The sequence below is a fragment of the Marasmius oreades genome, chromosome 2 (genome assembly GCF_018924745.1).
Source record: "Marasmius oreades isolate 03SP1 chromosome 2, whole genome shotgun sequence".
NCBI lineage: Eukaryota > Fungi > Basidiomycota > Agaricomycetes > Agaricales > Marasmiaceae > Marasmius > Marasmius oreades.
Window position 1 is genome coordinate 4,998,690 of NC_057324.1, and position 21,276 is coordinate 5,019,965.

Genomic DNA, 21,276 nt, shown 5'->3' on the forward strand with positions numbered 1-21,276 from the left:
AGGACGCGTTTGCACGTGGTACGATCTTATCGCGCATCTCAGTCGCTATCTTATCCTCTGATAAGTTTCTCGTGCCTCGGCCCTTATCTCGGACTAAGCTAAGCTAACGCTAAGCCGTTCACCCGAACAGGCCCTTATGACTTCAGGCAGTCTTTTGTTCCTCCTCTCGAAGTTCCGGAACTGTATATTTATTGTTATCGCAAACACGGAAGTACACACGAAAATAATGAGTGGATAAGCCATAGTAAAGGTGGTACGTCGTAGAAACGAATTATTATTTTTAGCTATTCTTGTCCAAATTAGGTTACGAAATGGGTTAAAAGTAGCCCGTGACAAAAGCCCCGAACTGCCCAAAGCGTCAAATATATCATTTGCTGATTGGACTTTAAGCTTCATGCATCATGGCTTATACGGATCCTATCGACAAAAGGGAAATCATCAAGCCTACCCCCCATGAAAAGAAAAAAACAAGTCCAAAAACGAGTCAATGCCTCCGACTCCGAATAGCATACGGCAAAACCCTGAAGTCACGGCTATGCAACACGTGATATGTTGACATCTTCTTACCGGACGACCTTCAACAGCTCTTTTTTTGTAAGTGCAATCCTGTTCAAGTATTGCCATTGTACTCCTTTACAATGGAAGTTGACACTTAGGGAGCACAATAAACACTGCCCGCCCGCAGTCTGTCTATCTATGACTCTTCCTATAAATATTGTCGCTCGACTGAAAGAAAATAACGCTTTCTTTTCTCTCCAGGCTACCGCCTCTTTTCCCTGTCTTTATCCCTTCGTATCTTTCTTTACGACAATTATGACTCCGGAAAGTACTAGTAAGCCATATTTCTCTTTTCCTCTCGCCGTTTTTTGGTGCTCATGGCCGAACCATAGGTAATGTTCGAGAAGAGATTCCGTTATCCAAGGTGGAAAAGGCGTCCCAGAGTCAGAAACGCTCGACTGTAAAACAAACGGTGGAACCGCAACGCCATATAGTAACAAGGCCAACACCTTTGGAACGATTTTTGAAGATGTTGGGTATCAATTCACCAATTCAGAAGCTCATTTGTGGGATTTTGTCTCCTATGCGAGAGCTGAATATTTGAATGTTGACGAGGTTCCCTTCCTTTCCTAGGGTTGGCAATCCTCGTGTTGACTCCCCTTTCAGTGAGTTTACGAATCTCGGTGTGACATTTGGGTAGTAACGAATTTTCTTTTTTTCCCAGTGGGTGTTGCATTTTGCCATTCCAGGGAACGCCACTGTGATTTTTGTTTGTAAGTGTCTTCGCTTATCGGTGCTTGGAGTAGCCCCTGACTTCTCTTCGTAGTTGCTTTCCTCGCGCTCATCCCACAATCCCAAGTTCGTATCAACCTCCGAGTCGAAACGGAGTTGTATATTGACATCATCCTCCGTGGTGTTTAGGTCTTGGGATATTACACGGAACAGCTAAGTCTGCATTCAGGCGAGAAGGTGGCCGCGTTGTTGAATGCTTCGCTGGGTAATGCGTGAGTTCTTTTCCTCTCTCTCTCTCCGGTTATTCTTCATTCTCAATCTCTTTGAAGTGTCGAATTGATTGTAGCGGTATGATTCCTCGTTCAAAACCTCTTACTGTTATCGATAGCTGACTGACTGAGTGATAGATCATTGCCTTAACGAAATGTGAGCTCGAAGTGACGCAAGCTTCTCGTACGTCTCCCCCATCTTCCTTCTAATTGTTGCGATACTCATCTTATCTAGTCATCGGCTCTGTCGTGAGCAACATACGTGAGCATACTTGTCGAACTTCTCTGCGCGTCTTCCTTTCTCATCAATCCTCTCCTCTGCTAGTCCTCGTTACCGGTATCGCCATGTTCGTCGGCGGGATCAAGAACGGGGAACAGGTATTCTCCGGCAGTACGTTCTTCTCCAAATCCCTACCTTTCCCGGTGAATATTCACAAGATCTCCTGGACCCCCCCCTTACAGGCGATGCACAACTCCAATCAGCGCTTTTAGCCGTCGCGTTTAGTTCTGTGGTGTTCCCCACGATTTTCTATATCATTGAAACTGAGAAGGTGCCTGGGAACACCGGGATGGTGGTGGATAAGAGGCAGGAACATCTGCTTGCGCTTAGTCGTGGGGTGCGTTTTTTTTGTTGTTGTTCTTCCGCTTTGTGGTAATTGAGTTGGCTTATGCTCCTATCCCCTTCAACAGACGGCCCTTGTTCTCATTTTCAGTGAGTCCGCCTGTGTCGGTTTTATTTGGGGAAGTACTTACGAGTCAATTATTTTTTTAGTCTACGGCGCATACTTGTGGTACAATATGGGTGCAGCTAAAAAGACTGCTGATGTGGAAGAAGGATTAAAGGGGCAGGAAGAGGAGCAGGAAGAGGCAATAGTGAACCCCAAAGTCGCTATAGGCCAGTTGATTTTTGTCACTGCGGTTCGTCTACCGTCTCCTTTCTCTTATCCCACACCGATTGACCTCAAATTTCTTTCTCTTAGCTCATTGGAGTTACAGCCGAATTCCTCGTCTCTTCCATCAATGGTCTTGTCGAAAATTCCCCTTTAAGTAAACAGTTCGTGTCGCTTATACTGTTACCTATCGCGGGAAATGCTGCGGAACATGCGTCTGCGATTATGTTAGCGTGGAAGAATAAGATGAGGATGTCGTTGGAGATTGCTATCGGATCGAGTATTGTGCGTCCCTTTCCTCGTCTTCTCCGTTTTTGGTCTCGTCGTACTTAAGCATGACCGTAAACAGCAAATATCCATATTCGTGCTTCCGTGAGTTGTCTTAGATCCCTCTCCTTCGTACCAACCTATATTGATATTCCGGCCTTTTGATGAACAGACTCATGGTCATCATATCCTGGATAATGGGAAAGCCTTTAACCCTCTACTTCGACTTGTTGCAAACCATTGTCTTTGTCGTTACCGGTGCGTCGCTTGGTCCCACATCTCCAGATCAACGGGCCCTCTTCTTAACGGTGTATTTCAAAACAGTCGTGATCGTGCACTATATCGTTCAAGATGGAAAATCGGTTTGGATAGAGGGGGTGATATTGTGTGGTCAGTCCCAATCCTCATCGTTCCAACTTACCCCCCTTTCTTGGCGATGTGCTAACCGCCCTCTAGCGCTCTACGTGATACTATGTGTAGCTTTCCAAGTCTATCCCGGTACGTTTCTTGAGTCTATACGGTCCTAGCAATCTATTTACGCGGTACTGGATTTTGTAGGTTCTGATGCTGCTGCTGCTATAAACTCTTGTTAATGATTTCAAAAGGCGATTTTCGTCAGTTTTCGGTTCGGACTCGAGTTGTATTGTTAGATTTTAGAGTTTAAGATACCCCAGGCTATTTACGGACTACTATTAATACGCTGGGCGCCGTGACTTGGTTTTTCAACGAACTCTTTACGAACTTTATGTATGTACACTTAGAAATTGGAGTGGTTTGAAAATGACGATCCGGGGATTGAAATATGGAACACTGGCAGATACTTGTGTGAGCTAAAATTGTTCCGACTCGCTTCCTTGTGTTCAAAGAAATTTAATTTGGTACTACATATATGAGGGTAGGAACGCAAATAGTATGTAAAAGGGACCCCAGCAGTCATTACTGTACATCCCAATGATTTAAAACGTCGACCATGCCCTTAATCATCGTAGAACACCAAAGCTCGAAGTTCTACAGATTCCCTCTTCGGAGATCCTTCGGGAGTGGTAGGATCCTCGAAAGCCGTATGTGGCGTCAAGGCGGCTACAGTTCTGGCACAGATAGAATCATAGCTGAGAACCATAATAAAGCCGTTGATAATGATGGAAGGATGATAAAACTCACCATTACACAACCTCCTCCGGTGCCATCCCCCGCAAATATTTCACCCTACGCGTCATATCGGTCAAATGTAATCATTCATATGAACGGAAGATTTGGTGCTTACAGGTAAGCTTTCCCCACTATGAGAGCATGAAGGAAGGACAAAGTTTATCACTGTTTATGTTTTATTTACACTTGTGGGTTATTGTCCTTACCATGTGACCGGTCCAGGTTCTCCGATTATCACGGCTCAAGTGACGTAGGCGGGAACCATGCTCCGAATCTGCTTTTTTTTGTCGAGACCGATCTGGATATCATTATCACTCAGATTATTTGCCTAGCTCTTTCCTGCTTAACCCTATCTGTATCTCGTCTCTTTCACAGAAATCAAAAATGTGCAGCCGCTGGCCTGAGTAAGAGTGACCCTGACCCGGTCTTTCAGCTTTAAGAATATGAGGATACACCTAGCTCTGCCTCAGGTCGTCTATGGAAACCATCGCCACTGTAATCAACAACCATCAACACCTTCGACACCTTGTGCCATTCTCGAGCACATCATTATTTTTTTTGAACGACCAACCGTTAATCATTACCACCGATCAGATGAACGACCGCGAATCTGCCTCCTGTGCACGTAGGAAGGATGAGGAAAGAAGGCGATCATTCATTATGTATGGATCCACAAGTTCGGATTTAGGACTGAGGCTGGACAGGTTGGTAAGCTTCGGGCCGCAGTTATGTCTCCATAATTCCTGCGTGTTTCATCTTGTTAGTGATCGCGGGCAAAAAACATTCATTCCGAGGCGTAAATATTTGGCCGATCTTGAAGATTTCGTCAACAGTAACGCTTACCCTTTCAAGTCTCAACCAAGTTTGGGGGTCCTAGAACGAACTTGGACCGCTCATTGGACTACTGCAAGCAGTCAGAGCTGTAGAGAGGGCACACTATAGACTTGTTTATGTTGGTGTGGCTATGGTTCCACCAGAACCACATCCATATCGTCGTATGGTAATATCAAAACGGTTTTGCAGTTACCCGTAGTAACGGATATCATGATCAGAATAAGGGGACGAAGATTTGGAAATCAATCAGTGTTATGAGAATCTTGTTCCTGAATAGGTCTGCCGAGCACGGCCACAGCACCGCAAGCCTGTGCCGTTTCGGCGGGGGGTCCACCACGCGAAACCTCCATGCGTTGTACCGTGTACGTCAAAAGCCTCGTTTAGAAAATGATACGTGGTTGTCTGCGTCACCCTATCGTCTACTCTCACGCCTGGAAGGATCAACATCAGTAGCAATCAAGCAACCAAGAGATGCACATTTTCCACACTCGATATTTGCCAATCAGATTTCCCTTCGGACCGCTTTTGGACCGCTTTACGGACGATCAGATTAGGATGAACCCAAAACACCGAAACTAAACTTTTGATATCCGTGAGTCAGAGCCCCGGGGATGTTCTTTCAAAGCTGTAAAGTACTAATTGATATAGCGGAAGTTTGGGGGGTACATCATATACATCAGGCGTCGTGAATGAAGACCTATGAAGATGCAGTTTGGATTTATCGATACTACATCAGTAACCTCAACAACCTGATCGTGATGAACTTCTCGACTCTCCACCGCTACAAGGAGAGCGAAGGGACTTATAAACCCACAGTTGACTAACATCTCTTCCCCACAAACCTAGATTCCCCTCGACTTGTCCTATTCATATTCATTCAGCCGACCTGATATCGACCATATAATTTTCACAATGTCCCTTCCACCTCTCGCAACGTGAGTTGTTCGCCGAATAGGTCCCATCTATCAATACTCAAGCACTACCAATACCACAGATTAACCGTACAACATGATCATGAAGTATCTGCTTCAAATATACCGGTTCCCCCTCTAAAGGCCGCTCAGTATAACACACCTGATTGGACACATGTACACCATCATGATCTCCAACCAGTGCAGAACCTGGACGACGTGACTATTGCTACCAACTCCGAATGCCTTTTGCCATTGGATTTCACCCCACTTGGAAATGGGTCAACTGGATTCAATACCGCTGGGTTCGTACACATTCATTGTCCTATTTTTACGGTGTGATTAAAGTCCCGCACAATTCAGATTATTCAACCGCGGTGCCTTTGAGAACACCGAAAACCCGACGGTACGGGTCGGTGCATCTGCGACTTCCTCGTGAGTAATTCCAGCTCCGTTTATTCGAGGTCTCTTTATCTGATGGCAGATTAAAGGGCGTCTGGCTCGATTGGCGGTCTTATCTCAGTAGGAGCATTTGCCATTATCATATTCGGCATATGGCTTCACTATCGGAGGACGACCCGGACTTCAGTGTCTTGTTCTTCCACATATAGAGAACGCAAACCTCCACTCTCAACTTCATTAATTTCAACCGCGGTTTCAACACAAAAAGATACAGGAAACACATTCCGAACATGGAGCTCTCCAGGCTCACCTGTCACTCCGGACAACGCCACGGATACTAAGCTCAATCCGGACTTTACACATCCTAGTTGGCGGCCAAATACTCTAACGACAAAACGACCCCGGAAGTCGAGCGCTTCGGGTTCACCTGTCACTCCATCCTTTACTCATCCTAGTTGGCGATCAAATTCCTTAACGACGAAAGGACCTCGAACGTCGAGCACTCCGGATTCACCCACTCCGGACAATGTCGGGGATACTAAGCTCAATGTAGACTTTACACATCCTAGTTGGCGTTTAAAAACCTTAACGACAACAGGACCTCGAACGAACACTACGGGTTCATCTGTCACTCCAAACGACGATCCTACGGTCAATGCAGACTTTACACATCCTAGTTGGCGTTTGAAATCCCTAACAAAAACAGGACCTCGAATATCGAGTGCTCCAGGTTCACCTGTCGCTCCAAACCACGTTCCCGTGCTTAATGCAGATTTTACACATCCTAGTTGGCGATTAAATGCCATAACGACAGAAGGAGCTCGAACATCGAACACTCTAGGCTCACCTGTTACTCCGGCCTTTACACACCCTAGTTGGCGGTCGGACACCTTAGCCACTACAGAAGAACCTCGTACATCGAGCACTCCGAGTTCACCTGTCACTCCGCGTTTGACAGCCTTAACCATGAAAGGCAAAGGATCGACCACTCCTACCAGTGATATATCGCCACCTCTCACTCCAGATACGCCCGGGAACAATCAGAATATTGTGCTTCATGCCCTGAACTTCACGCACGGTAGCTGGCGGTTGATCGTGAACGCGTTGCGTCATTTGGCGCGAGTGTAGCGCCTGGAGACCAACCATTTGCCCCTGCGATTTACGACGATTTTCGGAGAAGGGAGAGTTGATGGTATAGGAACTTATGGAGGGCTATGGAGCACTCAGTGAGAACGATGTAAGGTATGATCGACGCTTTGTATTTCTAGTACTATTTATGTCAAAATAATAGCGTATTTATGACTGATTGGGCCAACACCTTTGCCTAGTCGTCCATTTGTTGTAGGTATAGTGTTGTAGGTAGTGTAGCGTATTGTGTAGGTAATGGTATGTGTAGCAAATATATGTTGTTTATAGGTTGGTTATAGGACAATTTACTCAGCGGAAGCAACCTAGAATAATTTACCAATGAAACCACTGCTGCCTTGAGATTCCGTTGCTCGGTGGACCGACAACATTTAAGAAGTGAGGTCGAGACATTCAGCCATCATGGTCCAGCCTTACATAAGATGATCAGGTCAGTCTCAAGGATACACACGTGATGATGTGGGGGAGCGGCGACACCCGTGAGTCTGGGAGGCGATGAAGAAGGTTTCTTCGGAATGTAGAGCTTGACACTTGGGGATCGTATTATGGCCTATTACAGCATCGACGGCGGACTGTCGAATGGTTCTAATAGCCCACGAGAATCAGTCTACTTGAAATCAAACGCAACATTGAGGCAACTTCAGGTCGGGAGCCAGTCGGCAGATGCGAAGTACTTACTACTACCAGGTAGAAGGTAAAGGAAGGGGTAAAAGTTACCGGGTTTTCAACCTTCCTCCATGATATGGAAGTGCCGGACGAGGTCAGAGTGTAGTGCCTTGCCACACCGCTGTCAACGTTTCAATACCTGGAGTCCGGGAAGTAAAGATCGTAAAAGATCGTGGATTATATTACAAGAGATTCGCTTTTAAGGCGAAGGTATAGTGGATGGTTTGTGAAGTAACCGTCCTCGGCGAGGAATGCGAGGGCAATGTGATTTTGGAGACGGCTCGCAATTTGGGTAATCTCTCGCATAGTCTCTTCTGAGTTTGTTCCATGACGGCTATGTTGAATTGAGCGACAAGAATTTGTTAGCATCGGAGGCACTCACAGATACTGTTGCGCTGCTTGAGATGGATGTCGGGTTGCATCCAACCTCACGTGATTTGTTGATGGAGAGGTTAATATTTGCTCCAGTTTGACATCGGAGATTTTAATTTCGGATTTAAATTCCAAATCGTTTTCTATAAATGCATTATACATAAAAGTATCCGTGGCTACCTAGCCCAACGCACACCCCGATAGATGATTGAACGAAGGAAGAGTACTATACGAGCGAAGCTTAATGCCCAACAATTTGAAAAAGAGAAAGGAAATCATTGATGAGCACTGCCAGACACCGCCACTTCAGAACCTGATTGAACAATCAGTGTTTTCTCGAACCATCCTACAATCTGATTCATCGCGCCTTCGAAGGCTTCTTTAATCTCGGGGTATTCAAAGTTCGGTCTGCAAGCGAAACCATGTGTCGTTCCTAATGAAGGGAAAGTAAAATCTCGTCAGAAAAAGAGGATGAATAACGTGGTCGATAAAACGCAGTACACACCTTTATACTCCTTGAATTCATACTGAAAAGGGGGTTTCCGACTCGCAAATTCGGCTTCAGCTTTCATCCGCTTGGATTTGTTGAACGTAAAGTCCTCTAAAGAGAGAAGGCACCGAAGAAAAGAATCAGCCTCATTTGGCTTTCATGTCCGTAAAAGATCAAAACCCACCTTCAGCACACACCCAAGAACACGGCACCTTCACAGCTTTCAACGCCTCGTCCGAAAACTGCGCTGGATGACAGATAGCCACACTATGTACGAAGTTTGTTCCTCCTAAGCGAAGACATGTTGAACCTCCAAGGCAGTATCTATTCCGTCGAATGTTGTGAGGAGTGTAGATTCTTCGGCAGACCGTTGAATACACGAACTGACCCAACAGCGCCAATTTGCTTGTAATGAGGTTTCTCGGCTTTCAGTTTCTCCATGAACTTGAAAAAAAAAAGACGTCACTCAAAGTAATGAGCTAAAGTCTTCTACGTTCTACACACCTTTTTCACCCTCCCATCAACGACCGCAGGTCTATTCTTGATTATCTTGAACATATGCGGCAACAACGCTATAGCAAACCAAAAATACGAAAAAGGTTCTCCAGGTTGTTCAGGTAATTGATGCTTCATCTTCTCAGTTGGAAAAAGCGGTTGACCTGCGTTGGTTTTTCATACGCCGTCTCTTTCAGTAAAAGAACCATTCAAGAATGCTTCAACGACGCACCAGCAAACTGATCAGGAACCCAGACGTCACATCTCAACCTCTTCGCCAAGCTATCTGCAATGACCTTAGGATTGTTGAGAGGAAGGCCAAATACGTCCGTCAAGAGAATAATTGTTCTAGATTTCGAAGTTTCGTCTGCGTCTGGTGGACTAGGAGAAAGGTATGCGCCTTCAATTGAGGTAAAGTTTCCGACTGGTTGGTCAGCGAGAATGGATCCTTTGAAGCAGTCCGGACAACTCATCCTGGTGATAGTGGTGGGAGGAAAGAAGAGAGTAATATGAGCTCAAGCTCACGGCCCGTGCGCGTAGACACAACCGTCGGTTACGAAGCCGAAAATAATACGCTTACTGTGCTAGAACATGACAAGAATACTATTGATAGTGTCTACCATATACAGATACGAGAATCCCGAAGCCAACCTAACTATTTTCATCTAGTTACGACACTAGATAGTTCCCTAGAGCCGCATAATTAACTGTTTGACCCCCGACATCCACATTCCAATATCGTTCGTTTGAGATTGACTGGTCAAGATCTCAACGTGGATAGCCAACGCCGCACTTTTATCGTTATTTGCCATAGCTAAACAAGAATAGTTGGACCCCACTCTTGCGAAAAAAGGAAGAATGAAACGAACCTTGGACCAAAACCAACAACTGGTCAACCATCGGTTGTGAAAGCGTATCACAATTCAACGCATCAAAGAGCGGGTTCATACGACGCTCGAGATCTTCAACGAGCCGTTTTTGCGATGGCTATGATGTTAGGACGCGTAAGGATTGATTAACGAAGATCAAAAAAGCGAAAGCGGACAAACCTGCGTCTGCCTTAACCTCCCCAACAGGCCAGACATCACGGTGAAAATAGGACGAGCATGGTCAGGGATATGGCTTCTGTCTCCAGCAGCTGTCCGAAAAGAAACTGAAGTCAGGAACGCATCGAAATTAGGAACAACATTCGCCACTTACGATACTTGGGAGGGGTTGGGCCCGCCTGTTGCGCCCGGAGTGGTGGAGCAGGAGCACCGCCGGGTGGAGGTGGTGGTGCAGTCATTCCAGCAGGAGGTCCACCAGCTTGAGGCGGTGGGCGTGGTCCTTGAGGATTACTTCCAGGTGGAGGCGCATACGGGCCTACAGGCGAGGGTTGCATATGAGGCTGTGGTGGCGATTGCATCTGACCAAGACCAGGCGGAGGTGCGTAAGGCCCTGGAGGAGGCGTTGCGCGAGCACCAGAAGGTCCAGAAGGTTGTGGTGGAGCTTGTGAAGGCTGCCCAGGAAGCGGTGGTCGACTGAATTGTCCTACAGGAGGTGGAGGTGTCTGTCCAGGAAATACCGGTCCACGAGAGCCAGGCAGAGACCCAAACGGTCCACTCTGAGCGGGGGAAGGGCGTTGAAGACCTTGGGGAGGAGACATCATCCTAGCAGGTGGAGGAACCACGTTATGCTGTCCTGGTGCCCCGGAAGGAGGCCGAACGGGTGGAGGTGCAGAAAACATCTGTTGACCAGGTCGAGGTGAATTGCCTCCCATTCCTCGAGGTGGTGGACCAGAACGGCTTCCAGGTCGAGGCGGTGGTGGTAGGTTGGCAGGAGGTTGTCCAGGAAGTGAATTCGTCGATGCGGTAGGGGAAGGTTGAGCGTTCGGAAACGGCGAGACGATCGCAGCAGGCTTATTCGCAGGACTGTTTCCTTGATTGGGCGTGCGAGTACGAGAGGAAACCACAGGAGCGTCATTCCATCCACCATTTTCCGTTCGTTTGGAGGGAAGACTTGCTCCTGGAGCTCGAGGTGGCGGCTGCATCACGGTAGGTTGTTGAACACGCATATGCGGAGGCTGAGTGAGCGACTGGGGAGAAGAGTATGCGTTGTAAGGACCGGTGGTCATTGATGCCGGTGGAGCGTATGCAGAAGAGACAGGCGCAGGTGGGTGCTGTCCAGTGGCACCAGCTGGAGGAGCATAAGCACCAGAAGCAGTGGTGGTGGTGGGGGCAGCATAAGCACCGGAAGCAGCAGTGCTCGAAGGACCATAGGGACCCGGAGCGGCATTACCGCCAGCACCGGCAACACCAGCATTATAGCTGACATACGGACCCGCGTGCGGTTGAATAGCAGGCTGGGTATATCCTTGATACGCAGCGCGAGAAGTGCTCGCCACAGCAGACGCAGGCGCAGCTGCGACGCCTTCTTTCGTTCCAGTTACAACCAACAGCCTATCCTTCTCCAGATTCAAATCCTCTCCACCACCAACGGATCCCGACCCTTTATAATCCCCCGGCGTCAACTTGAGGAACCCAACCGCTTCTTTCACCAAACCCTGGCTAGCTAGTGCGCTAGCATACTCGAAATACCGATCATACAACGCTGAAAGCTTGTACGTCTTCACATCTGCCGTTTCGGTCGAAGAACTCGTTGCCAACGCAAGATCCTCATCAGCATACTTCGTCGCTGACCGGAAAACCGTAACCTTCTCAATAAATGTCTGCAGCGCATTCGCATGCGCAGCATACCTGGAGCTTGCCAACCCATCACTCAAAAGCCTAGTTTCTTCCTCTGCCATCTCCTCAACCCAAATATTCACCAACCTCTCCAGCCTAGAAGAAGCGAGATAGGTGAGGGTAGCGTTCTTCCTATACTCGCTCCACTCCTTCTCCGGCGGCTGCTCCTCTCGATGGTTCCCGTCAGACCCACGAGCGATGGTATACTGGAACTCGAGTCTCCTTCCCAACTGCTCTGCTAAACTCCCGAACTCTTCCTTGGAGGCGAACGTACAGAGAACGACAAAGATTTCTTGCCACTCTGCTAGGTCAGCGTTTTGTACAATATCGGCTAAATCGTTCGTAACGATGCTCTGAAAGAGCCTGAGATACGGGGAGAAAATCGTTTGGCGTTCGAAGTAAGCTTGTTGAGTCTTCTGAAGGAGCTCAGGGCCACCACGAACGGCGAGGAGAAGAGCGTCTGCAAAACGGTCGGAGGAAAGGCAGAGCTCAACGGCAGAAGTAATGTCTCCGAGAACGAGAGCCTTGGTGACGAGGCGTTCGGCTTCAGACTCATCCGATGGGTAGATTCGGAAAGTGTTGCTCTTCAGCGTATCTGAGTCGGCGGATGAAGGTCTTGAACCGATCGTAGCGGCGACGGAGGAATCTAAACCGTAGTTGTGATGAGGCACGAGAACACGACCAGCACTGCCGATGGTGGTATCCGCTGAGGAAGAAATGGTATTGAAGAAGTCATCATGGGCGTCGAGTTGTCCTGGAGGATTGTCGTCACCGAATAGGGAAGGGACGGTCGTATTGGATTCGGTGTCGGCGAGACGATTGGCAGCGCTTGTAGCATCTGAAGTAGCTCCTGCACTAGCTTCTGATGGCGTCTTCTCTAAGCTGAGGGTATCGGCTTCTGGCGTTGCCTCTGCGTCATCCATTTCCTCTTCTCCTTCTTCAGCAACAGGAGAATCCCCAACTTCCTTCTCCGGCTCCGCAAACGAAACAACAGGAAGCCGCATGTCAACAAGATCCTGCTCTCTCTGAGTCTCAGTCGTAACAGTAGTCTCCTCGGCACGCTTCTTCAAGCTCTCAACCGCTTCTGCAACTCTGGCTGCCACCTCTGCCTTGGAGAACCCAAGAAGACCGACGAGCTCGTCCCGCGAGTCCGCCTGATAAAGGCTCAACAAAGCCTTCCATCCCTCATCTCCACTTCCACTCTTATCTTTCGCAAACTCCTTCAAGGCGTCTTCATCCCCTTCAATGGCCTTCTGCAACTTCTTCGCCCGCTCAACGAGCTCGTCCTCTGTAACCACCTTTGCGATGTGGACAACACTACTTTGGTTCTTCCCCTGCGCCGAAGGCAGGTTCGAAACGCTAACGAGCTTCCCACCAAATCCAAACGAAGCGGAAGAGGATCGACGAAGCCATCTTGGGGGTTGTTTAAGGGATAGAGTGCCACCTGGAGTCGAACGAGAAAATCCAGGTACGTCGAAGATGTCCGAACCGTCAGCTTGGGTTTGTGCAGAAGAAGAGGTAGTAGTCTCGTTGGTGGACTGGATGGAATGGATACCGATGGTTCCGTCAAAGAACGCGGTAGCGAGGAGATCAGGGTTACGAGGGCACCATTCCACCTGGAAAGCCCAGTTGTCAGCCGAGGGAAGTTCGCCAATGATTTCGGACGTCTGAGGGTTCCAACAGAGGGCGCGGTTGTCTTTGCCGCAGGAGAGGAGAAGGTCGGCGTCTTGTTTACACCAGGAAAGAGAGAGAACACCTTTTTCATGGCCTGTGAGGATCTGTGAAACAACGAGAGGTCAGATTTCGTGTTGGGAGGGTTAAAGAGGTGAAGCTTCACCTTTTCTGGAGCACGAGCGTTACGGAGGTCCCAAACCATGATGATAGGTGAAGAGTCGTCTTCCGAGGCAGTGACAAGTCTGGTGGCCTGTTGGAAAGAGAAAACGTGAGAAATGCGATAAGAGAGCGGGAAAGGAATATCGTACGTTATCGGGGTGCCATGCAATGGCACTCATTCCACGTCTACCACCAGCAGCCATACCGCTTCCGGTCGCAGAACCTCCCAAAGTTCCAGTTCCACCACCGTAAGCTAACGCGACAACTTCTCGTTTTCCCCGCAAATCCCAGACGACGGTGTATCCGGTGCTGCTAGCACCGGCGAGAACATATTGAACCTGTTGATTCCAGGCGACCGACGTGATTTCGTCGAGCTTTGTCGAGCGTGAGCCCGGAGTAGGGGTGTAGGGCTTGCTAGGATCCTTGAGATCCCAAATGTACACCTGGAAGATAACGAAGGTTGAGCGCGAAGGTGACAATAGTAACGCTTTCTCAAAAATTACCTCTCCACCGACCCCACCAGACGACAAAAGACTTGTCTGAATAGGGTTGAAGTCGAGAGCGCGAACAGGGCCAGTATGTTGACTGTTTCTCAACATCAAGGATTCCGTCGCGCTACACAACGATAAAATATGCACATCTTTGTCAAAACAGTGCATTTCAACAACGGGAATTCTTACCAAGCACCAGCCAAAATTTTCGAGGCGTCCCAGAACGCGAGCTCGCCGTTCTCCATACCAGCAGCGATTACACCTTGCGACCTGTTGGAATCTACATAACCCCAAGTCAATCGATTAAATCTATAGACGATGTTAGTTCTGTTGTGGAATGGAGAGTTAATAAATCGCACCTAGAAGTCTCCCTCACAGCCCCCCTCGGTCCATTGTACCCTTCTCCTCCCAGATCATACTCGTTCTGATCTGAAAAATCGGGTGCCCATATCTCCAGCTGGCTCTCGTTACTGAATGATTCGTCAAGAGCACCAGCGACGGTACCAGTAGCAAGAAGAGGAAGTGATGTTAAGGGCGACCAGGCGAACGTGGAGGTCCTATGGATCTCTTTTAATTTCATCGTAAGTGGGAGAAGTAAGAAGGTGAATTTCGCTGCTGGCGACGTGTCACGGTGACGTGACAAACTTCTCACAGCCATGTGATGAGTCAACAATCGGGTCGGGCTTTTCGGACATAATCAAAGTTCGCTTCAAACCACCATCGTTCGTCTAGTCCTCATCTTTCAGCCTACTCTCCCGCTCTTCAAGATATCTGTCGCTCACCATGCCTACCTTCTACAATCAACCTCAAGCTATGATAACAGACTCGCCTTTAAAACTGGATTCTGAGAAACCAATTTCGCCATGCGAGAGGGGAGTGGGTCGTGAATTTTGGAGTTGGGATCCATACATGGTGATGTTGACGAGATCGAGTGAAGACCTTGAAGGAGAAATGTCTGGAAATTCTAAGGTGCGAAGGGGTATACCTTCAACTGACACCGACTTACCGCTCGTGTAGATCTCTGCTACCCCTCAAGTCGCTCTCAATACCGAGGCAGACACTGAATCAGAGCCCGTAGCAACACCATCTACGCCTGAACTTCAATATGTTTCAGTCTTTCCCAAAACCTCGAGTTCATCTCTTTCGTACATGTCATCCATGGAAGAAACATTTGGAGCGTCTTATCTTGAATCCTCCAACTCCATTTACCACTCGACTTCTAGCTCTTTTGACGGTGATGGACCGGTCACTCCCAACGGCGTCTCTTGCTTCGATTCTGTTATTGGCCTCGGCATCTCTGGCCCTGGCTTGATGTACCAAGGCGAATCAGGTTACTTAGGGTCTGGAATCGTACCCATTCATTCTTCAACGCCGCTTCCCAATCGTCATATCGTCTCGACGCCTCCGCCATCTCAGACATTTATCAAAGAAATTTTCCACACTTTCAACCCCCAGCCACACGATCTAGACACTTTCGAAGATCAAACATACGACTTCTCATTTGATCAGCCGGTTCTTCCTAGGCGGAAAGTCACTCTTACACGCAACTTATCCGCTCCCACTAGAACTAGCACTCTCAAGCAGCTCTCCGCTTCTCGACCGAGATCCAACACTCCTCCCATCTGGCGATGACGATGGATGGACTAGGGGTTGATAGTACAATCGTACTTTTGACTCGTTATGCTCATAGATACCGAAAATAATAATGATTGTATGTCCCAAAGCTCAGGAACTCACCGTTTTGTGTTTGGTACCCAGGGCCATACTACAGTCTGAATTTGACCCTTCAAATTCCGCCGCTCATGGAGATCTCGGATTGCCGCTCAAAAGCAAAGGCTGTACTGAATGGTGCTATCTACTACCTTTGATTTATTAGTCCGATCTGTCATAGTGTGTCAATGAAGGGAATCGCATCGTCAAAAGATTATCAATCACAAAAACGTGGTGATAACTTTCGGACAGTGAGGCACTGTCCCTGCAGTTCTCTCTCTCCTCTCTCTCCCTTCTCGATTCCTCAACGATGAATCTGTACGTTCGTTATGGATTTTCGCAATGTCTCTAATTACCCCGCAGCTGGAACTTTCACCCAACCGCCTTCATACTCCTTCCACTTCTACCCCTCGTACGAAGCTTCACACTTACCAACATCCCTTCCGTAATTCCCGTCTCGGAACCTTTCACCGTCGACTGGACTTCGGATCCGACTGTTGACCCAGTAAACATCACCGTCATTGTATACGACGCAACAAGAACGCCTGCATGTTCTGCGAGCGACATATCTCATTACGAACTTGCTGCTATGGCTAAAGACGTATCCAGTGGGGAAGGCCAGATTTCATTTACGGCTCCTCATTCTGGGTGAGTTCGCTGGCAATGACTATATGAAATTGTTCATGTGTAACTTACGCCTTCGTCCGTCGGGATAGGAAGTACATCTTGTGTGCCTTTAGCGTTTCCAATTCGTATGTTCCGATTCTCATCCCTGGCTCAAAACATTTATCTTCGATTCATAGTCTCGACCCAAGGAGCGCAAACGGCCAGAGCCTATTCAACTCAACCGTGGTACCTGCCACGCTCGTCGCTCAAACTGTCACCGTCACCGCTTCCCCAACCGCCACCAACACCAACTCAGTCACCAACTCAGCCCCTCAAAGAAACCCACACGACGGAGCCATAATCGGAGGAACCTTAGGCGGATTCATTGCCCTGCTCATAGCAATCATTCTAGCTCTCTTCTGGTTCGGGCGGTACAGAATCGTATCTGTCTCTCGGTACGGCCAGAAATCGCTTTCGAGGGAAGATATCATAGAATCTGAACGACGGGCGGTGGAGAATTTCACTCATGGAGGAGGGTATCCTGTCCGGCGTGTGCAACCTGATGGTCAGGGTTGGACTGCTTCAGATGAAAGGCCACCCTCGTATGATAGCGTTCATGGTGCACAGGAGTGATCCGACAGCGAATCTCTTGGACTATTGACTCATTTGTATAACTGCAATATGTTCACTCGCCTAATTAGCATGATCGATGTCGAAGGGGGGATGACGGGCGTCATCCGAGTAGACCGAAACTGAAAAGGAATTGGGAGGGTTCGGAGGGATGTGCGAAAATCAATACATACTATCCTCCTGTCAGGTACTACTACATAGTTCACTGGGGGCGCATTTGGGCGCATTGCACGCAGTACGGTACCCTCTTCCGACCAATGATCTATATAACCCAAAGTGGAAAAAGACCGTGACCCCATTTGTGCAATTGAATTGTTTTCACAATCAATTCAAACGTTGCTAAATCGCACAGGAGAAGACCGAAGTTTTGGAACCTGTGTAAGTTTGACCCTGGAACTATCTATTATCCACTTTCGGTGACTATTAGTGATTTTCTTCGTGTGTAAAGAAAGCAGGACTGAGGTGGAGACGAAGTGTCTCCCAGGTTCCTTCGTTCTCCTTCCATCCCTCCACCTTCTCGTTTCCCTATCTTTCTCACCCTTAGTACCTCTCAAACCATGATAAGTCAACAAGTCGGGTTAGCCGTACCCTTTTATCTTGGTGAAACATGACTTACCTCCTCCAACTTCACTTTCATTCGCAGACTCGTTCTCTCCTTCCTACTATTCCTCCAAACTGCAGCGTTCACCCTTACGCCCCCATCCAGCGTCTACGTCGCCGACCAATTTCAGGTGAACTGGACTTGGCTTACAAGCGAACCAACGAGCGTCGTCGTCGTCTTAAACGACGTTTCCAAGGCTTCAGACTGTCCGACGGATACGAGTAAACGAGAGGGATCATACGTGATTTTGGATCTGGTTAACCGGGCAGGAAGTTTGGGATTCTATGTCAAGAATGAGGCGTACGTTCGTTCAGTTCCTTCCTTTCGGTTTTAGCTGATAGTAGACAATATGAAAAGAACGTATCAAACTTGCGCGTTCTCGTATACGCCAAAGTTCGTAGTACCTTTCTTTTAAACCATGAAAGTGAGATCATAACACTCTTTATTCCCCTTGTTTAGCGCAGTTGCCCCCGTTACTGCCGTACAATCCCTCCTAGCGAAATCAAACACCTTCAAGAGCACCGTTTTTGGTACCACCGTCACGGTTCAACCCACTTCCACAGCCACTCTCCCTCCTCCCCCAAATAGCGCCAACGTCACCGAGACAGCGAGTATAGCAGGCCCAGTACTCGGAGGAGTTATCGGCGGCATCGTATTCCTCATCCTCGTCATCTGGCTCATCTTCTTCAAAATGAGAAAGAAATACCAATTTATTCGTCTACCGCCCGACGATCACTCGGGAACTCCCTCCTCGGATCCACTCCTCATGAATACTGTGACTCCGACGGTCCCAGACAGCATTGGACACATCCACCCAGGCGTATCTCCCTTCCCTCAATCAACCATGTCCGGATCCACCTCAGTAACTGATTTGTCACCGCCGACTACGGCAAGTTTGAAAGGGAGATTCCGGGAAAAATTGGAAGGATCTGGGAGTACAGGTGCGAGCGGGAGTGCGGCTGCCCCTGGGACGAATTCTAGATCGGGAACACCGGTACAGGCTCTTCGAGGTCAAGGATACGGGCACAAGAGTCGACCATCAACAGATACGAGAGATGGGAGTGGAACCGGAACTGGGAGCGGTCATGCTTCCGATGCCGTGATTATGTCTACACCGGTTCGGGAGGGTAAAAGTCGTGCGGTTTTGAACCGGTAGCCGTTAAGTGCGCAAATCACCGACGGACTTTATGCTTCTTAATTTTGGGTACTCTAATCTATCAGTGGAATGGAAGTAATTATGCGTCACGAAAGGAAGAATGTAAATACTACTAGCAGATGATACACAGGCAAGCTGCGTGGGGTGCCGCGATGCTGAGAAGCCATACACCCGGATATCCACGAGGCGGTAAAGTTACTTACTGTGCATTAGGGCAGCATTTTAAGGTTCGACAGTCTACTGGTATGGCGGGGAGTCGGATGCTCCATCGAGACGCCCACCCCCCTGTTACTCCCACTTCCCATGCTCCATCCGCTTCGCTTTTCAGGTTGGGGGACTCCTCACCTTCCCTAATGGCAGTTAGACCCCTTTCCAGATCAGTTAGGCCGTGGGAACCCTTTACAAATCGCGTTTCCATTTTTCAAATTTTCCTTTTCTTTTCCTTGTCCTCTGATTCGCCCACATCTGCTTCAAACAACCGTGGGAACTTTTCTTGTTCAGATTAAAGATTAAACAGCAACAATACCTCAGTCGACAGGAGTTGTTTATTCCAGCTTCAACTGATTTTGAGAGGACAACTGTCGCCCTCACTGCTCATGTGAGATGTAGAGCCTGAAATGAAGGTCAATATGAAGGCTAATTATGGAGAAGTAAGTTATGCATCTCGTGACAACAAGCGGACCACCTGAGAATGCTAACTGCCAGTTACTGTAAAACACTGGACAGGGTAAGGGAGACCCAAGTCTCTGTTGAATGAAGTGATCCAGAGGAGGGATGAGTGACCAAGCACTCTCAAGCAGGTCCTCCAAAACTATTATATCAAGGCCACGGTGTAGAGGTTCCCTTTTGATCGGCAAATTAACAGGTGAAATGAGAGGATTTTTGTGTCTTTCATTTGGGTCAGGAGTGTCGAGAAATAGAATGCTGTCCCCTTCTGAACAGCAATGGAGGGTTGATATCGATTTTTCGTTCTCTTTTGATGCATCTATGCAGAATATTTCCCATGATCCAGAGTTCCTTGTTTGAGGCTATAATATTTGGCAAATGAATACATGATGCTCTATGAAAAGAAAAATAACCATACGTACCCAGCAACATAGGAGCCAAAGCTTGTGCAAGTACCCAAATTATCCATCACCATCAGAATCTTCCAGCAGTAGCACTTGTGTATCTGCATCTTCCTCACAGGTGGTAAAGTTTCTCATCAATGCAGGGTGTCAAACAAATTCTCCTCTTGTAAGTGAAGCAAGTCCAGTGTGCAGAAACTATCTTCCAAAATGTGTTCCCTCATCCTGCCTCGTCTTCAAAAACAAGGAAGTCATCTGCTGAATTCTGAGGTAAAATTCCAAGGACCAGCAAATAAAAAAACTGCATTGATACGCACTCAAATCTTCTGCATTGTTGTTGTCCTCCTCGTCGTCCTCATCGTCAACAGTTGCTTCTAGGTCCAAAAAACACGTTGCATTGGCGGAATCTCCCCTTCCCCTTCCCAGTCCTGCTTTTCTGCACATTTGATCTTGCATTGTCAAAGTTCCATGCTTTGGAACGGGTCTGCCTGAGCTGGGGCATTCTCTTTTGGTCAGCGTTGTTTCCATGGAGCAAGCTTGACATCTATAGATTCATAGAACATGTCAGTTTAGGCTTGTAGACAATGTTTCAGACTGAGAAATCAGCTGTGGTCATTAACCGACAAGCCATACAGGGACAACCATGTGAAACAGATGTGACGAACCGCGTTGTTAAGTTATATGGTAAGCTGTATGATCTTTTCTTTCTTTCAAAGCCAAAGGAGGCTCGCTGCATGAAGTTTAGCGACACTTCACATCGCGAAGACATTATGCACCATATGGTGTTTTTTTCCCCCATTCCTTAGTTTTATACCCATGAAGCTATCCCTGAACTCTACACAGATGGAAACAAGCCCATTGCTTTTATTGAGGGACATCTCATTCATGGAACTTCAGTCGTAATGTTCCTGTCACTTGAAGATAACACTTTCATCAAGAATCAATCACTTGCTACCATGACCATGTTGGACATTTGCCCTGCATTTGCACATGTTTCACGTGTTTGACTGGTCTGTCGTTGTTTGATGTGTGGAATAACCTACTGTTATGATCCATGCACTTTTCTGGCCCGCCGAAGCATGTCAGTCCCCCTAATAATTTTTACCAGCAAACCTCACTCAGTTTGGCCATTGTTAGGACTCGGTAACTAAACCTGTAGTCTCTCTAGGGTTAGGGGGTTAGGGGGTTAGGGGGTTAGGGGTTAGGGGGGGTTAGGGGTTAGGGGGTTAGGGGTTAGGGGTTAGGGGGTTAGGGGTTAGGGGGGTTAGGGGGTTAGGGGGTTAGGGTTAGGGGGTTAGGGGTTAGGGGGTTAGGGGGTTAGGGGTTAGGGGTTAGGGG

The 21,276-nt window shown here is 48.0% G+C and overlaps 7 protein-coding genes across 9 annotated transcripts; 5 read left to right on the forward strand and 2 right to left on the reverse strand.

Moving 5' to 3' along the window:
* The first annotated feature begins 567 nt into the window (after positions 1-567).
* E1B28_005323 (uncharacterized protein) lies at positions 568-3,450 on the forward strand. Of its 3 annotated transcripts, XM_043149878.1 has the most exons (20): positions 568-594; positions 760-832; positions 891-1,064; positions 1,132-1,163; positions 1,223-1,271; positions 1,325-1,356; positions 1,420-1,502; positions 1,560-1,578; positions 1,638-1,683; positions 1,735-1,761; positions 1,825-1,890; positions 1,962-2,116; positions 2,190-2,211; positions 2,272-2,417; positions 2,480-2,674; positions 2,739-2,761; positions 2,829-2,914; positions 2,981-3,046; positions 3,113-3,154; positions 3,215-3,411. In XM_043149878.1, exons 2-20 carry the CDS (start codon positions 814-816, stop codon positions 3,247-3,249), a joined length of 1,317 nt encoding a protein of 438 aa, XP_043014486.1. In that variant the 5' UTR covers positions 568-594; positions 760-813; the 3' UTR covers positions 3,250-3,411. The 3 variants fall into 3 exon arrangements, with proteins under 3 accessions (XP_043014486.1, XP_043014487.1, XP_043014488.1); XM_043149879.1 differs by having other exon boundaries at positions 572-594; positions 657-832; positions 2,981-3,154; positions 3,215-3,450; XM_043149880.1 differs by lacking the exon at positions 568-594 and having other exon boundaries at positions 620-832; positions 3,113-3,210; positions 3,262-3,411.
* A 2,101-nt stretch (positions 3,451-5,551) lies between these two features.
* E1B28_005324 (uncharacterized protein) lies at positions 5,552-7,080 on the forward strand (the record flags this gene model as incomplete). Its single annotated transcript, XM_043149881.1, has 4 exons — positions 5,552-5,574; positions 5,634-5,855; positions 5,914-5,985; positions 6,042-7,080. 4 exons carry the CDS (start codon positions 5,552-5,554, stop codon positions 7,078-7,080), a joined length of 1,356 nt encoding a protein of 451 aa, XP_043014489.1.
* Positions 7,081-8,411: 1,331 nt separating this feature from the next.
* On the reverse strand, positions 8,412-9,594 carry E1B28_005325 (uncharacterized protein; the record flags this gene model as incomplete). Its single annotated transcript, XM_043149882.1, has 6 exons — positions 8,412-8,569; positions 8,642-8,737; positions 8,811-8,950; positions 9,015-9,070; positions 9,131-9,285; positions 9,354-9,594. The coding sequence occupies 6 exons, from the start codon at positions 9,592-9,594 to the stop codon at positions 8,412-8,414; spliced, it is 846 nt and encodes a 281-aa protein (XP_043014490.1).
* A 216-nt stretch (positions 9,595-9,810) lies between these two features.
* Positions 9,811-14,748, reverse strand: E1B28_005326 (uncharacterized protein; the record flags this gene model as incomplete). Its single annotated transcript, XM_043149883.1, has 9 exons — positions 9,811-9,935; positions 9,991-10,108; positions 10,171-10,259; positions 10,322-13,622; positions 13,682-13,768; positions 13,827-14,120; positions 14,181-14,292; positions 14,358-14,477; positions 14,528-14,748. 9 exons carry the CDS (start codon positions 14,746-14,748, stop codon positions 9,811-9,813), a joined length of 4,467 nt encoding a protein of 1,488 aa, XP_043014491.1.
* Positions 14,749-14,875: 127 nt separating this feature from the next.
* Positions 14,876-15,928, forward strand: E1B28_005327 (uncharacterized protein). Its single transcript, XM_043149884.1, has 2 exons — positions 14,876-15,137; positions 15,186-15,928. Exons 1-2 carry the CDS (start codon positions 14,952-14,954, stop codon positions 15,798-15,800), a joined length of 801 nt encoding a protein of 266 aa, XP_043014492.1. The 5' UTR covers positions 14,876-14,951; the 3' UTR covers positions 15,801-15,928.
* Positions 15,929-16,058: 130 nt separating this feature from the next.
* Positions 16,059-17,410, forward strand: E1B28_005328 (uncharacterized protein). Its single transcript, XM_043149885.1, has 4 exons — positions 16,059-16,196; positions 16,242-16,526; positions 16,595-16,630; positions 16,682-17,410. The coding sequence occupies exons 1-4, from the start codon at positions 16,189-16,191 to the stop codon at positions 17,115-17,117; spliced, it is 765 nt and encodes a 254-aa protein (XP_043014493.1). The 5' UTR covers positions 16,059-16,188; the 3' UTR covers positions 17,118-17,410.
* Positions 17,411-17,503: 93 nt separating this feature from the next.
* E1B28_005329 (uncharacterized protein) lies at positions 17,504-19,045 on the forward strand. The gene is made up of 4 exons (XM_043149886.1): positions 17,504-17,691; positions 17,758-18,015; positions 18,073-18,108; positions 18,175-19,045. Exons 1-4 carry the CDS (start codon positions 17,672-17,674, stop codon positions 18,869-18,871), a joined length of 1,011 nt encoding a protein of 336 aa, XP_043014494.1. The 5' UTR covers positions 17,504-17,671; the 3' UTR covers positions 18,872-19,045.
* The last annotated feature ends 2,231 nt before the right edge of the window (positions 19,046-21,276 follow it).